The sequence below is a fragment of the Parasteatoda tepidariorum genome, chromosome 4, assembly GCF_043381705.1.
Source record: "Parasteatoda tepidariorum isolate YZ-2023 chromosome 4, CAS_Ptep_4.0, whole genome shotgun sequence".
Taxonomy (NCBI): Eukaryota; Metazoa; Arthropoda; class Arachnida; order Araneae; family Theridiidae; genus Parasteatoda; species Parasteatoda tepidariorum.
In genome coordinates this window covers 44,214,796-44,231,897 of record NC_092207.1, presented here as the reverse complement: position 1 = coordinate 44,231,897, position 17,102 = coordinate 44,214,796, and the positions used below count along the sequence as shown (strand labels likewise).

The window sequence follows — 17,102 nt, the reverse complement described above, 5'->3', positions numbered from 1 at the left end:
TATTAACACATGGAGCCGACCGGCATGTGTAGGGGCTTGGCCAAAGAATACCTAAGCCAAGTTGTTCGCCAAGTGTAGCGGTTAGGTCCTTTCCCTCTGTGTGCTCTCTGTCCTTACTGTGGGAGCAACGTTGGCCCACCTAATACGTTGCCCCTGAAAGAGTGGTCAACAAATCTGCCCTGCAGATGCCTGTATGACCTAGGTCTTTATCCAATTGGGCATTGGAGAAAAAAATATGCAACATGGAAAATAATATAATAAAGATTAATGAAAAGAGAAGAAAAAAATTATTAAAACAAAATATATTTAAAAAAAGTAAAAAAGTATTAAAAAAATATTAACGAGCCGGAAAAAAAAATAAGGAAGAGATATAATCTCGTCATCAGCTCACACGATTATATCCGCAAAAGTGAGTGCTTTCTAACATTGTATTAATATAGCCATAGAAAAATATATCAATACTATAGTGTGAGGAGCACATAAAAAATTGAAACGAAAATAGAATACATTAAGTAAAAAATGCTTACAAAATGAAACATATCAAGCAAACAGCGGAAAATAAAATGTAAAAAAATACAAAACAAAACACAAAACGTAATCTATAAAGCGAGTAGCGAATTGAAATGAATTTACACGTTGCGTAGTCTTTCAAGAAGGTTTAAAAATATTTTCGTAATAAGGTTGCCAGATTACAAAATATGAAAGCAGAAGCGCAAATAGAGTTTAGGAGCGTAAGTAGAGAGATCTCTAATGGCGCATTCTTTCTGTTGTACCGAAGCACGTTTGATTTGTTAGTTACGTTGAATTGGTCCTAAAATGGATGTGCGCAAGGTACTAATGTAATACTACCAGGGTAATAAAAAAAATAAAAGCAATATCATATATCGTCCTGGTAAATATATATGACGAGATTATATCTTTTCCTTATTTTGTTTTCCGTTTTTTTTTAATATTTTTTTAAATTTTGTTTAAATATTTTTTCTTCTCCTTTAAAAAAAACCTTAACATTTCTTTCTCCTTTATAAAAATGTTATCTTTATATTTAACTTGATATTTTAACTATTATATAGTTACACTATATTATTTTTATACACACGCACACACACACACATATATATATATATAGAGAGAGAGAAATAGATATATCACTAAGATTAATTAAAAGGAAATATCCGTAACGACGCCCGGTGGCTGAGTGGTAGCGCTTCGCGCTGCCGTGCCGCAGGTCCTTGGCTCGATCCTTGGGCCGGGCAAGGCCGACTCAGCCTTTCATCCCTTCAGTGGGTCGATAAAATGAGTACCAAGCATGCTTGGGAACTAACACTGGGGGTTCCGCGTTCGGCTGACCACCTGACCGGAACATATGCTCCTGCACCCCAGAGCCCAAGGTCAAGAAAACTGAGATGGGCACAGTCGGCCTTGGCCCTCTTAATGGGCTGTCGCGCCACTGAGTTAGTTAGTTATCCGTAACGTATTTGTTTTAGTATATTGATATAGAATAGTTTTAGAACCCTAAATAACAAAACTTACGAAAAATGTATATAAATGCATTTGTTAGCGTATTAACCAGTAAAATACCAATTTATTTTCCCTATTAATAGGAATGAATATTTTTTATAATTAACCATCTTAAATTAAGTTTCATGTCTGACAATTAAATTCGCACTCCTGCAGATATATATAATAGTTAAGTTTAGAGTTTGTTTATGGCGTATATACAGAATCTGATGTTATGGCGTAATACTTTATCTGAAATAGTTTCCGTTAAAAAGAACGGCTGAAAATGGTTATTGGGTTGGGAATATATATTTCTTGATTACGAATTTGTTATTTTATTTTGATTTAATGAGCAAGATATTTCCGAAATGCATGTCTCTTTGATAATTTTTTTCAAACACTGTTATTAGAAAATATTTTTAAAGAAAAATATTTAGTCAGTTCCTTTTGTCATTTTGCACAATTTATACAGAAAGACAATCAAAATATTAAATAAATAATGGACTATTGATCGAATCTAAATATAAATGTAGATTTCAAAATTCATTACTAGTTAGAAATATTCGAACTGTTATTATCATTTTTACGCTTCCATGGTACCCTAAGGTTCCGCGAAAGAATGAAAATATTTGAAAATATGAAAGATGAAAATATTTGAATAATACATTATTTGAAAATATGAAAAAATCTTGTGAATTTTTTACCAATAATTTCATTAATTTTTTATACTTCCCTAAATTTTAAAATTAGAACAAATCTTTTCTTAGGCCTACAAGCAATACTTCGAACCTTATGCAGGCAAAGCGGCAGGATTTTGTAATTCTCAAATTCTTCAACCAAAAAGCAGAGGCACAGTAAAATTACAATCGTCAAATGCTTATGATCCTCCTCTAATTGATCCGAATTATTTTGATGAATCTCAAGATTTAAATGATGTAATTGAAGGTAAAAATAATGTTTATATTTACATTGAGTATGCTTTGTTTCTTTAACTAATTATAATTAAATAATTAATTAAATATGCTATTAAAAATCTGATTGATCCCAATTATTTTGATGAATCTCTCTTGATTTAAGTTAGTGCAATTGAAGATAAATATAATGTTTATATTTATACCAAATATGCTTTTTTAAATCTGTTTTTAAAATTAATTATAATTAAATAACTAATCAACTCTGTTTTAAAAAGTCTAATTGATACCAATTCTTTTGATGGATCTCAAGAATNGTAAATTTTTTCTTAGGCCTACAAGCAATACTTCGAACCTTATGCAGGCAAAGCGGCAGGATTTTGTAATTCTCAAATTCTTCAACCAAAAAGCAGAGGCACAGTAAAATTACAATCGTCAAATGCTTATGATCCTCCTCTAATTGATCCGAATTATTTTGATGAATCTCAAGATTTAAATGATGTAATTGAAGGTAAAAATAATGTTTATATTTACATTGAGTATGCTTTGTTTCTTTAACTAATTATAATTAAATAATTAATTAAATATGCTATTAAAAATCTGATTGATCCCAATTATTTTGATGAATCTCTCTTGATTTAAGGTAGTGCAATTGAAGATAAATATAATGTTTATATTTATACCGAATATGCTTTTTTAAATCTGTTTTTAAAATTATTATAATTAAATAATTAATCAACTCTATTTTAAAAAGTCTAATTTATCCCAATTATTTCGATGGATCTCAAGAATTAAATTATTGCAATTGAAGGTAAATATAATATTTCTATTTACATCGAATATGCTTTAAATCTGTTTTTAAAATTAATTATAATTTAATAATTAATTAAAACAGCTTTTAAAAATATAATTGATCCCAATTATTCTGATTAATTTCAAGTTTTAAATTATGTGATTAAATGTTAATATAATGTTTATACTTACATAGAAAGAACATGCTTTTTAAAGTCTGTTTTTCAAAAAATAAATACTTTTTTAACTTTTTTAATATAGGATAAACTGTAAAAAAATATCTGCAAAATTCAAAGACAAAGAAATAAAAACTCTTTTAACAGTTTTCCCTTTGTTAAATCGTTAAATCTATTAACAGTTTTTCCAAAAGAACTTTGTTTTAGACATTTTAATCTTGTTATTTATTTCATAGCCACGTAGAGGCTCCTTCGGTTACCACGGTTTTGATCGAAGTTCGATTCCCTAAGCTAAATGAGCGTATCTCATCAATTTGCACTTTCTTTGATCATGTCTTAGTGGTTTGCATTTCACTTCTAGGTAACATTCCTGGCGGTATCGTTTGATGTCTAAGAGTCAGAACGTAGTTTACAGAATCTTTTTTTTTTAATTACAAAGTCTCCTGAAAATATTTTTCTGCATTTTAACAGAAACTTTACATTTTTCATTCTGTATCATTTTAAATGAAATTCCTAATGCTATTATAATTTCCTATAGATTTTCGCATATAAAGGTTTTTAGAGTATTGGAAACAACATGCGTGTCGTAGTTTTCTTAGATTATCTGGTGTTTGCGAATGGAAAACTATGAGTCTTGCATGGTAAAAACCACAGAAATTTTCAAAATATTAAATAAGATTATAAATTCTAAATACATTTTCAAAGAGCCTTGTCTTTCAATTATAAGGTAATTAAGCTCCATAAGCGCAGGAAAATTCATAATTATGTTTTTGAAATTTTTTTTGGATATTCTTCATTACTTACAACACGTTACTTTAAATGTAATTGTCTCTATATTTTTTTCTATAGTAATATTTGTATAATCCATTTGTATATTCCATTTGTCTTAAAAAAATTTGCTCAAAATTGATTTTTCTGCTATTTTTAAAGATAAGAAAGATAGTTTGTAAAGATAGAATTTTTTATATCACTACATAAAATTTATCTATGTCATTCATAGCATTTTTTCTCATTAATGAATAAACCATAAAATTAAAAAAAAGTATATTTATGGAGTTATCTTTTGGTATACGGTCTTCATAATTGCATGCAAATTGTTATGCACTGTTTAGACTTCTAAGATCGCTAAAAAAACAAAGCATAACTAACATAAAATGGAAATATTTTTGACACATCACTTTGTTAAAAATTTTACAAACTTAAAGACCTAACAACTCAAAAATTATTTCACGCAATATTGAAATTCTAACCACCTTTGGAGACCAACTTTGGAAATTATCTTATAAACTTCAATGGTAACCAAAACGAATACACAGTACAAATGTATTTAAATATCCGAATTATTTAAACCCCTCCTCCATTTTTAGCACCTTAATTAGTGTTAAGCAATATATTTACCAAATTTTTTCACTGTCCAGCTGTAGCCCGCGCTCAAAAACTTTAACTATTTTGAAAAGTTACCGCGGTATATTGTCAAATTTTTTATGTATTTAATTTTAGGAATGATTTAAATCTGTCTGGCAGTGACTAAATCATACAAACCATTGTAAATGTAGAACATTTTAGCACAGAAGGCAGCAGAAGTATTAAAATGATTTACATCTCTGCCTTAAGATAGAAATTTCATCCTTATGTTCTATTAAGCGCTGTATTGCTTACGTGCTTGCGCACCTCTTGAGCCCTAACGTGATTATCGTGTTAATATATGTATGCCATTGCTCGAAAATTATAAGCTCCGTCAAAAATAATTGGTATGACAGTATTCGATACCGTTTATGTTTAAAGTTTATAAAACCATTTTAGAATGGGTCAAATATAAATCTATATAACTGCTTCGTAATTAAGTTTTTATTTCAAGAAAAATACGAAATTATTCAAATTAAGTACGTAACATGTAAGTTATTTTTTTAATACTACTTAAACTATTACTTAAAACAGCCAACCAAAATTAATAATAACTATAGTGTTGGCAATATATAGATAAATAACCCGTAAGAAAATATAGATTACCAAATATGATATTTACACACATTAATGATGCTGTAAACTGCAAATCTATTGCATAAAATTGTTGTATAATTATACAAATTTCAACTTAGGAAAAAATATTAAAAAATATTTTTGTAAAAAGTAACTATGTTTAGTATATATGTACACCGAAGAGCCATTACATTACGACCACCCTCCATCTTTAACAATGGGCTCGCCTAGGTTTTCATGGTTTCTCGTCCAGGAACAATGCATTAATGGGGCACATTAGGACCCATAATCCTCATAGAACAATCCCTGACGTCTGTAAGTTACTTGAACATAGTTGCAGATCAGGTTCACCCATTCATGGCAACAGTTTTTCCTGCGGGGAGTGGTGTTTACCAACAGGATACTGCACCATGTCATAAGGGTCGAATCGTCAAGGAACATTCCAGTAACTTTCAAGTCATGTCTTGGCCCCCAAATTCACCTAACCTTAATCCAATAGAGCATCCGTGGTCCTACTTGGAAAACCAAATTCGTGCTGCCACGCTATCCCCTCGCAATGTGAGGGAATTGCTGAACCAGTTGGTGAGAGGTTGGTACCAGATACCTCAGACTACCTATCAGCACCTTGTGGAATCAATGCCATGGCGGGTGCCAGCAGTTTTGAGGGCTAAAGGTGGTCCTACATGTTATAAGCAGGGTGGGCATAATGTAATGGCTCTTAGGTGTATATAAGTACATTATATAACTATATAAATATATATAACTACAGTAATTATAGTAAGTCAATTTATTTGATAATTAAGGTAAGTGACAATTAGTATATCATTACTTATTAGAGATTAAAAAATTTATGTAAAATTAAATAAAAAATTAAATTAATTAAAAAGTTTTATACGATCAAAATGTTCAGTTTAATCCAAATTATGCAGTTTTTATTCGACTTCATAAACTAATAAAGCTGATAAACATTTTCTCATAGTTTTACATGCTTCTATCACTGTAATAACTATTTAACGCTACTTTTACGAGAACCTACGAAATTGAATGATAATTATACTGTTGCCAATACATAGAGAAATATTCGAGTTATGGTGCCATGCGAGAGAATGGTGCCACTTTCTCGGTTACCATTACAACTTCATAAACATGTTTGGTTTTCAAAATCCTTTTCAAGTTTTAGTTCTTATAAAAACTCACAAATTCTTTTCAATATAGAGATTATATATCAATAAGTTTAATTTGCTTTTTTATTCTTGTAAATATTTATTTTGTAATTATTATTTTATATGTGTTGACTAAACACCGTATTTTACCCAATTATTTTTAAACCTAAATATAATTTTTCAAATAGTAAATGTAACTTATTTACCGCTTAATCATCATAAAACACATTTATTGAAGAATAAACTTTGTTTGCTTGACAGAAAAGATAAAATCAAAGGTAAGATATTGTAGATAAACACTTGTGGTGCATTCATTTAATAGTTCTCTTAGAAATATAGATAGACAATAAAAGTAAGACAATTAATGTAATAAAAATAATATTATACAGTAAAAGTAATAAAAAAAAATTAATTACCTTTTTGCTAACTGATTATGTAAATGCATGATTTTATTGATTGAAATATCTCTTAGGAATGAAGACTTGTCAAAATATTTTATCCAGTCGTGCAATGAGGAAAATTCGAGCAAAACCATTCAACACTACGTATCCTGGCTGTGAAAATTTTGAAGTTTTCTCTTATGAATACTATAAGTGTCAAGCCTTAGCCATAACTTTCAGTCAAACCCACGAAGTTGGTACAGTCAANATATATAACAACAGTAATTATAGTAAGTCAATTTATTTGATAATTAAGGTAAGTGACAATTAGTATATCATTACTTATTAGAGATTAAAAAATTTATGTAAATTTAAATAAAAAGTTAAATTAATTAAAAAGTTTTATACTATCAAAATGTTCAGTTGAATCCAAATTATGCAGTTTTTATTCGACTTTATAAACTAAGATAAAGCTGATAAATATTTTCTCATAGTTTTACATGCTTCTATCACTGTAATAATTATTTAACGCTACTTTTTCTAGAACCTACGAAATTGAATAATTATTATACTGTTGCCAATACATAGAGAAATATTCGAGTTATGGTGCCATGTGAGAGAATGGTGCCACTTTCTAGGTTACCATTGTAACTTCATAAACATATTTGGTTTTCAAAATCCTATTTAAGTTTTAGTTCTTATATAAACTCACAAATGCTTTTCGATATAGGGATTATATATCAATAAGTTTAATTTGCTTTTTTTTCTTGTAAATATTTATTTTGTAATTATTATTTTATATGCGTTGACTAAGAACCGTATTTTACCCATTTATTTTTAAACCTTAATATAATTTCTCAAATAGTAAATGTAACTTATTTACCGCTTAATCATAATAAAACACATTTATTGAAGAATAAACTTTGTTTACTTGACAGAAAAGATAAAATCAAAGGTAAGATATTGCAGATTGTGGCGTAACTACCACTACGAAGATTAAACATCAATTCACTGGTATATAAAGCATGCTAACTTGATTCTATCATGAGTGAACGTGATGATTGCATTGACCTTTCGTTAGTAGCATTTAGGCCTGTCCGACATGTTAATGGCGGCCATTTGCGTTTGAAACCGACTGGTCGAAGCATGTTTCGCAAGTAGGAGTCTGGCTTTACTAACATCTATTGTCCTTCGGGTCCTCGCCAGTTTAGTTACTAGCGGAGACTGGAGATGTTAATTATCAATTCGAGATAAGTAATCTTAAAAACAGCGAGAAGTTTTCCTCAAGCAAAGCACAGCGGACTTCATTTTTGTCGATTACTCTCAACTCTTCTTCAAGTCACCACAGCTTTTCCGCACCATGGCAATGTGCCATTTTCTCCCCACTTCAACTTTAGCATTATGCTTACCACCTCAGGGCTTCACCTCAACGATCCATACTTCATGATGAAGGGGTAAAGGGCCATCTTGGCCTCAGGGACCCCGACCAACCAACAAGACCAGACCATCTATCATGATGTACCTTTTGATAGATGATGGTTGGTATTGTCGATAACTCCTCCCTCACAATGGCGACCTCCGGGCGTGATTAGAACACGCAGTAACACCCACTTCATAAAATCCCTATCAGTAACGCCTACTATCGATGGATAGTCCACATTGAAAGTTGACTAGCTATTTGTGACTGCATCAACACCCTCCTGCGCTGTTGCTACTCAATCTCGTCTCGAACACACAACGTCATACACTCTCAACACCTGCGTACACTCAACTGCTAATGTCAACACAGGAGAGACGACTACTGTGAAGTTAATACACCTCTCACATTCAGCACCCAAAATACCGGTGACCGCTCACCCGGTCTGTCACAAGTACAGCAACTAGTGGTATCTATACAACGAATTCTATCCCTAATAGAATTCTGGTGGGGGAGTAATGTGGCGTAACTACCACTACGAAAATTAAACATCAATTCACTGGTATATAAAGCATGCTAACTTGATTCTATCACGAGGTACCTTTTGATAGATGACGGTGTGTATTGTCGATTAACTCCTCCCCCACACAGATAAACACTTGTGGTGCATTCATTTAATAGTTTTCCTAATATATAGACATAGTTTTTTTGATATTAGTATTAAACTGTAAAAGTAATAAAAAAAATTTAATAACCTTTTTGCTAACTGATTATGTAAATGCATGATTTTATTGATTGAAATATCTTTTAGGAATGAAAACTTGTCAAAAGATTTTAGCTAGTCGTGCAATGAGGAAGATTCGAGCAAAACCATTCAACACTACGTATCCTGGCTGTGAAAATTTTGAAGCATTCTCTTATGAATACTATAAGTGTCAAGCTTTAGCCATAACTTTCAGTCAAAGCCACGAAGTTGGTACAGTCAAAATGGGAAATCCAAACGACCGTTCTACTGTAGTTGATCCCGAATTGAGGTAAAAGTTTTTCAATTTAATAAAGGTTAAATATAACCAAGAAGTTTAATGGTGGTTGGTGTTTACAACTTTAGCCAACAGCGTGATTTTGGTAATATGGTAAACATTATGCATATGATGCCTTTGCATCCCAACCAAACTGGCACTCATCGTTCTGAAATTAAGTGGGCTTCAAGTCACCTCTGAAGCCTCAGTTCTTCATAATGACAACTCAATGCCTTATGACGGCTCATTGAAGAGAGTATAGTTGGTGGGGCGAGGAGTCTATATCCAAGAGGTCATGAGTTCAATTCTCGCCGGCTGAAAACGTGGGGACTGGTGCAAGTTAACTCTGTCGGGACACAAAGTTCTCTATATTCCCGTAACAAATCATACAGAATAAGAAATTGATCATTCTCTGGTTCTGGTCAAATCTACGATCTGTGAATGAATGAGTGGATGTTTTAATAGGTCCAAGCTGTGATGTGTGTGGCTGAAGTCTTATTCTTGGCCATAGATGACGCCACTGTGAAAAGCGAAGAAACGCAATCTCTGCCTTAAATTCGGTTCGTTTCATCAAGCATCTTGCAAGCATTGGCAAGTGGCATTAAAAACAACAACAAAAAGAAGAACACAGTGTAGGTGACAATTAGAGCTTTAAGATAGCTAAGGATAGCACTCGAGTATTCCAAAATACAAAGTAACTAAAGTGAATACACTAAGTTTCTTAAATACAAGAGGCATAGAATAAATACGATTATTTAAGGAACAAAGTAAATGAGAATATAATTTTGGCTCGCAATTAAGTGGTAATTCTAAGCAAAACAAATATTTATTTCAGACAATTTTATAAACCTGAGGGCAATTGAACTTTAAGGAAATTAAAGTGGAAAACACATCCATTTTATAAAAACAAGTGGATAAACTTGTGTAAAATGCAATAAATCTCTTATCATCTAAAATTCAATCAAAGCATTTGCTTTATTAAACTTACCACTTTTACTGCCAATTTAATCGATATAGTCTAATTTTAAACAGTTGTACAATGCTCAAAAAAAATGAAAAGTCCACCCTGAATAACTTTTAATCTAATAATCGGTTCTTTACGTTTTTTGATTCAATCTTAAAAATTCAAAGGGCCGACCTCAAATATTCTAATTAATTAGTGCAGACGATATTTTAAGTTAAGACGATGTCATGAATTTTTTTTATCTATATCGAGTGTATTTTTATTTGTAAAAAATTTTATTTAAGACTTATATTTATTTATTTTTTCTTTTAGGGTAAAAGGCATCAAGGGTTTGCGTGTAGTAGATGCTTCGATTATGCCGTTAATACCTTCAGGAAATACAAATATACCTACAATCATGGTGGCAGAGAAAGCATCAGATATAATAAAAGGAGCTGTAAACTGTTAGAACAATAAAAAAGTTACTAGTTTATTCTAAAAAGAAATACCATTTATAATAAGCATGGAATCATTACATATTGCGGTTAGTAAAATTGTCTAATGTCCTTTATAGACTTCTGAACCATAAAACCGAAATCAATGAAATTTGAATTACAGATAGTCTGTAGCAAGAGGAAGATCACTGTTAGCATTAGAACATTCTACGACGAATTGTTCGTGCAGGATGAGCGAAAAACGAAAAAGAATTTTCTGATTTTTTAAGCGTTTGCCATTGTTTTAAATTTAACTATAAACGATTCCACTTTTTCCATAATTTAAAGAGAACATCTGTGATAATTGCTAGCTTATAGCTCTTTTTGATCCAAAAAAACTTTTGCACTTATTTAAATATTTAATTTTTTTTGTTCGCTATTTCAGATAAATTCAATGTACAACATTACGTGGTAGGACGAGTGGTCTACCTCACAAAATTTATCATTTTAAAAGTGTCTGATTCCACGCTTTTTATTTTGTTTACATCAATTATTTTAAAACATGTTTCTAAAACGTTTTTAATTAAAATCAACATCAATTGAATAGAGAAAAATATTCATGTATCTTAAAGCAAAATTAATGGGAAAGTGTACTAATTGGGTATAATATGAAAAAAACACAACTACTTCCACTCCTAAAATTTTACTAGGAATAATATTTACCTTTTAGTTTAATTAATAAGCTGAGTTTTAAATATGTTTACTAAATTCATAAACTTAGATAAAACAACAAAATAAATTATTTCGAAAGGAACTAGACTAAGACATTTCCAACCTGACGATTAGCGACTCATAACAACACATTTCGTTTAATGTTTACTTGTCGCTAGAAATCAGGTTCGCAGTAAATGCTGTTTACTAATTAAAATTTAGTAGGAATAACACGACCTGTGACGTAGGCTATAGTATACCCAATTCGCTTCGAAGATAGCCATATTATTATTGATGCCACTTATGCTTAATTAATTTAGGTAACATATGCATAATGAAATATAAAAAAATAAGCTATGTACTAGAAAGTAAAATTAATGAAGTAAAGGTATTTGTTTGGCTAGATGAACCGTAAAAATTCTTCATACTATCATTGACGACGACGATGCATAATTAAGGTTGGCAATATGTATTAATTGAAATAAATAAAAGTCAATTTATGTGCTAAAAAAAAAGTTATGGAGAAGAGATACTTATTCATTTTGGAGAACCGTATAAAATAGCCATATTATTATTGACACTAATGCTTAATTAATATAGATAATAAGAGTTAGTTGAAATAAAATAAGCTATGTGCTAAAAAGCTAAGTTAAAAGAGAAAGGGTCAATGGGAAATTTGTTTAGGAAAATCGTAGAAAATCGTCATTCCCACCTGACACTTTATACTATTGACGGTAATATGAATTACTGGTATTATGGTTATTGGTGCAGTTTTGATAAGAATTCTACAACGGGTATCAGAAAATATTTTTTCCAATGGTAGCAAAGATAGCGTATTATTATTTTAATGACTTAGAAATAAACGATTTTTTTCCACCACTACTTATAAATATTTTAACAATAAAGTAAATGACAGATAAAAAATGATCATGCACCAAAATCTTCATAAATTTCTTATAAGAATTCTATTTTTTAGAATAAAATATTCGGATTTAGTTGGCTGCTATTGACAAATATATTTCGTCCAAAATTTAAATGTTGAAAGGTTATGTAATGAGTACCGAATCTACTAATATATGTAAAAATTATTATATCGATATATTTGGTGCTTATTAAAACTGCTCGAATACTAAGCAGTTCTAATACCGATACTATGGAAATATGTGTTTTACGTCCCCTCGAAAGACTTATGTACCGGAGAAAATTTGATAGTGGTGCTAAAGGATCTTTATTTCTTTATCTTTATGGTAAAGGGATAAACTGCGAAAAACAAATTTTGCTTACTTCAGTAACGTACAGCCATCGAAAAGGGCAACAAATAATTGAAAATAAAAAAAAAATTGAAATTGCTTTAGTTATATTAATTGAAAAACTGTAAAAGGTAAGTGACCTTTTCAGAATGGAAAATAAAGTTGTATCTGAACTATCTTATTACCAATTTATTAGAAGATATACATAATAAGTCTACTGCGAAAGTATACATGAGTATACAAAGAAGTATACATGATAATACTTCTTTGCTTTATTTTATTTACTACTGCCTAATTTGAAACAAAAAACATTCAAGAATTCTAAAAACTAATATGAATTAGTTATGTTAAGATTAGAGTGAAGACAAAAGCAGTCATGTTATATTAAATATACCCATATTGATACAACCATTTTTATGTTATCTTATCTAATTCATTTATTTCCCCTAAAATGTCCCTTTGCAAGTTCTTCCATCAAGCTCCTTAATTGTGTCCGTACATGCCTTTTAGTTTAGAGCATGATTTCGCAATGTTTCTAAGTACTGATTTATCGATTTTATACCTATTTTTATTCACCCCGTGAGAAGAAAGGGTATTCAGCTAGTAATATAATATAAAAAAATTCTAATATGCTCACTTTATATCAGATTTTTTGTAAAAAGTACCGGCCGTAATTTTACCGTAAAAAGTACCGGCACCCTGAATGATGGTACTTTTTCACCGTAATTTAATCCAGAAGTTTTTACAGTGTAAGTACATCAATTTAAATATATTTTGTTCATTCAATTGAAAAATTATTTATTCTCGAACATCTATTATATATAATTCTCTTACGTGGCTCCCAAATTTTGGCTGTATTTCTTTTCCGCCGGTGGCAACGTTTGCTTTGTTTTGAAAACACCAAAGCATTCTCCCTTTTAATGATGTGTTTCTGATCTAATATATATAATTTTCTTACGTGGCTCCCAAATTTTGGCTGAAGTACTTTGTACAACTAAATAAGATTATTTTCACTACACTTAAATATTTACTTTATTTTCTTCATTTATAGAGAAAACAGTCGGCAAAGAATTCTGTTAGGTTAAAAAACATTTCGCTAAAAAGTTCCATGANACATGGCTTTAGCCCTCTGGTGGGAAAGACTTTAAAACAAAACTTACTACAGTTACTTTTCTCAACAACTGAAATTTAGAATAGTGTGATTAAGAAAAATATGTGAACTGTTTGCAATTTCAAATGAATATTGAAATGTACAGGTTTAGAATTTTTTACATTGAAAAGTTTTCGAAACTTCAGTAGTCAAAAAAGTACACAAAAACTAGACGTTAAGAACGTATCCAATGAGCGAGCAAAGCGAGCATTGGCTTGCGAAGCAATCCGAAATGAACTGTGAAAGCAGTTCCGGGGGTTGGCGAGCGCCAGCGAGCAGGGGGCGAAGCCTCCTAGTATTTATATATTTCTCTTATTAATTACATTCCATTTTACAGATTTTAGTTTCTGAAGATAAATTTATCGATTTGCTCTAAACATAAATTTCTGGATGTTTGAATAATCATAAATTCATAATCAATGAGTTATTTCGAAAAAAAATGTGTTAACTTCATGTAAATTTTACATGAATACTTTATCAAAATATAATTAAAAAAATAATAAAATCAAAACACGCATATCTAAGCATATTTCTTTTAAAATTTGAATTTATATTATTTCAAAATATCTGAAAACATTTTTTCATTGTGAACTTTATTTTTCTGCAAGGTTATCTAATTTAACAAGCCGAAAAATTAAGGTATTTTTATGCAAAATTTTACAAATGCAAAAGACAGAAACTTGAGTTATGAAATTAAAATATCATCAATCTTTTAGAGCGGTTAAATATCATTACTTCTTGACAATTTTACTTTATTATTTTTACTTATCTATCAAACAATATTCGCAGTAATCACCTTGCATAAAAATGTGACATGTCACTAAATATAAGTGAAGAGTTTCTTTCATTTTTCATTCGTAACTATATATTTTAATCAGGAAAAACCTGTCAGTGCAATGCACCGTTTATTTCATTAACTTAAGAAAAGATTACCTACATATAGTGAATCGAAGTTATTGTTTAACTTGTTTGTATGTGAGTTGCTTAATTTCCTAACAATTTGGTAACGTATAGCTTTTAAATAATCTTCACTTTTCCAAGTTAAATTTCAAAAATTTTTGAATTAATAGCAGACAAGAGTAACTTAGTATGTAATGACTAGTTTAAGTATGCTTAGGGAGTATATGATGTCATTTATCATTATCTTCTCTTTTACCAGATTGCCTAATTACGTCGCTGAATTCTTCAGAACATGATAGTTTTGCGAACCCTATTTTTAAATTAACAATAATTGGGAGTTTCTTAAAAGTTAAAATTTCAAATACCGTTACCAAAGTCTTACTACATAAATTCATTAACAGTCATAAAATCATAATTCAAAGTCATAAATGTATCCATTTCGATTATATTTCTCGAAAAAAAAAATTTCATGATATATAAAGAGGTTCAACGTCAGTTTGTCGCAGTGACAATTTGTCAGGGAGCAATTTGCCGTCATCACATTTCGTCGGGGGCACAATTCGTCGAAAGCACAGTTCGTCGCATTCGTTTTGAGAAATATTTCTTGAAGTTTTGATGAAATTACGAACTTCTATTTGCAAAGACAAAACTGTAAAGTAATATCGTCTCGGTGTATGTGATATTTGTTATCAAGATTTTACTTTTAATCGATAATGTATTAACCCTCGTTACCAACAACCTTTCAATGCCGGATCGAAAATTGATCAAAGAAAGAAAAAAAAATTTTAAGATAACTAACGAATAGTTAATGCTCCGAAACGACATTACTTTCCAGTCCCCCTAATATAAGGTATTAATATTATAAGAAGGTAATGGTGTTCTTTTTGGATTTTTAATATTGATACCAGAAGAAAATAAATATGTTTTTCGTATTAACATTTTTCATATAATATTGCTCATTTAAATAGTTGAAGAATGTATTACCCCAAAAAATGATCTCAATAGCAGAAAGCTAATAATTTTCAACTATTTATAAACATAGTTTTTGTATCTTTCACGCTAGGATTTTAACGGTGACATGGAAATTTAAAGTAATAACGGATTTCTTGTAATATTCTGTACTCGTTATAACAAGTTATTACTATTTATTTCTATACGATTTTGTAATTTATTTACATCCTACAGTTTTTAATAAGCTCAATCAAAAGTTTACCTTTTAAATCTCTATCTTATGAAAAAAATTCAATCTTTAAATCAAAAATATATAAAAGAGTCTGATTTTTACGAATGGTTTTTATTTAAAACTCTTATTGGTTTCATAACCTGAAAAGCCCCAGTTTCTGTGACGAAATAATTGTATTGTTTATTGTAAAAGTCCTATTTTCGAAAGTGATAGTACAATTTAAAAAAATTTTAATTTTAAAATACCGCTGCAAAAACTGAAATCAAGTAAAAGGAAAATAAGAAAAAAAGCGTTATTTACTAATATGTTTAAAAAAGTTATAAAGATGAAACAATTAAATTTGGACCATCTGGGACATTTTCAACAGCTTGGTTGGTGAGAAAAATATATTTCTCACGACTAATATGTTACGACAGATATAAATGTCGCCATGATAAATGCTAATTTTAAAAAAAATGTTTTAATGCACATTTTTCAATGGAAATTATTATTCTAAGAACTAACCACAGTAAACTTTTTTAATTTAAAAAAGAAGATTTAAATTACGGAAATTTCAGTGATTTAACGCAAGCATTCTTTCATACACCTACACTCGCTTGTAAATACTGAAATACCTGTAGTAATTACCTGCATTCTTAAAGTCTTATTTTTGCAAGTGATAGTGTAATTTAACAACTTTTTATTTTAATTTAAAAAATGCCGCTGTAAAAACTAAAATCCAATGAAGGAAAAATGAGAAAAAAGCTTTATTTACTATTCTGTTTGAGAAAGTAATAAAGCTCAAACAATTAAATTTGAATGATTTAGGGCATTTGCACAGGTGGTGAGAAAAATATATTTCGCAAGGCAAATATGTTACGACAGATATAAATAGTTTGCTTCTCCAAGATAAATGCTAATTTTTAAAATAAAAATCTTTCAAAAGAAATTATTATGCTTTTCGCTAAAGACTAGCTACAAAAAAAACATTTTTTTATTTAAAAAGAGATTAAAATTAAGGAGATTTTAGCTATTTAACGTAAGTTTCATCCATCTCCAACCATTTGTAATTAAAAATAAGTATATCACTAACTCCCCGCGACTTTGGATGCTTTCGTAATATTCGAAAGGCCGGCCATACTTTAAATGTTAATTTAGCTTTCGTAGACAATGCAAGAGCTTGTTCTTCATAAGTGTATATTTTTCGTCGAAACAGC

General features: G+C 29.9%; 1 protein-coding gene across 1 annotated transcript in view; it reads left to right on the top strand.

The window, feature by feature from the left end:
- LOC107438229 (glucose dehydrogenase [FAD, quinone]) overlaps positions 1 to 10,911 on the top strand; it is a 50,167-nt gene extending 39,256 nt beyond the window's left edge. The window contains exons 11-14 of the mRNA XM_071180324.1: positions 2,265 to 2,432; positions 2,742 to 2,919; positions 9,128 to 9,350; positions 10,612 to 10,911. Of these exons, the coding sequence (XP_071036425.1) occupies positions 2,265 to 2,432; positions 2,742 to 2,919; positions 9,128 to 9,350; positions 10,612 to 10,747 (705 nt within the window). The 3' untranslated portion in view covers positions 10,748 to 10,911. The remainder of the gene's footprint in view (positions 1 to 2,264; positions 2,433 to 2,741; positions 2,920 to 9,127; positions 9,351 to 10,611) is intronic.
- The last annotated feature ends 6,191 nt before the right edge of the window (positions 10,912 to 17,102 follow it).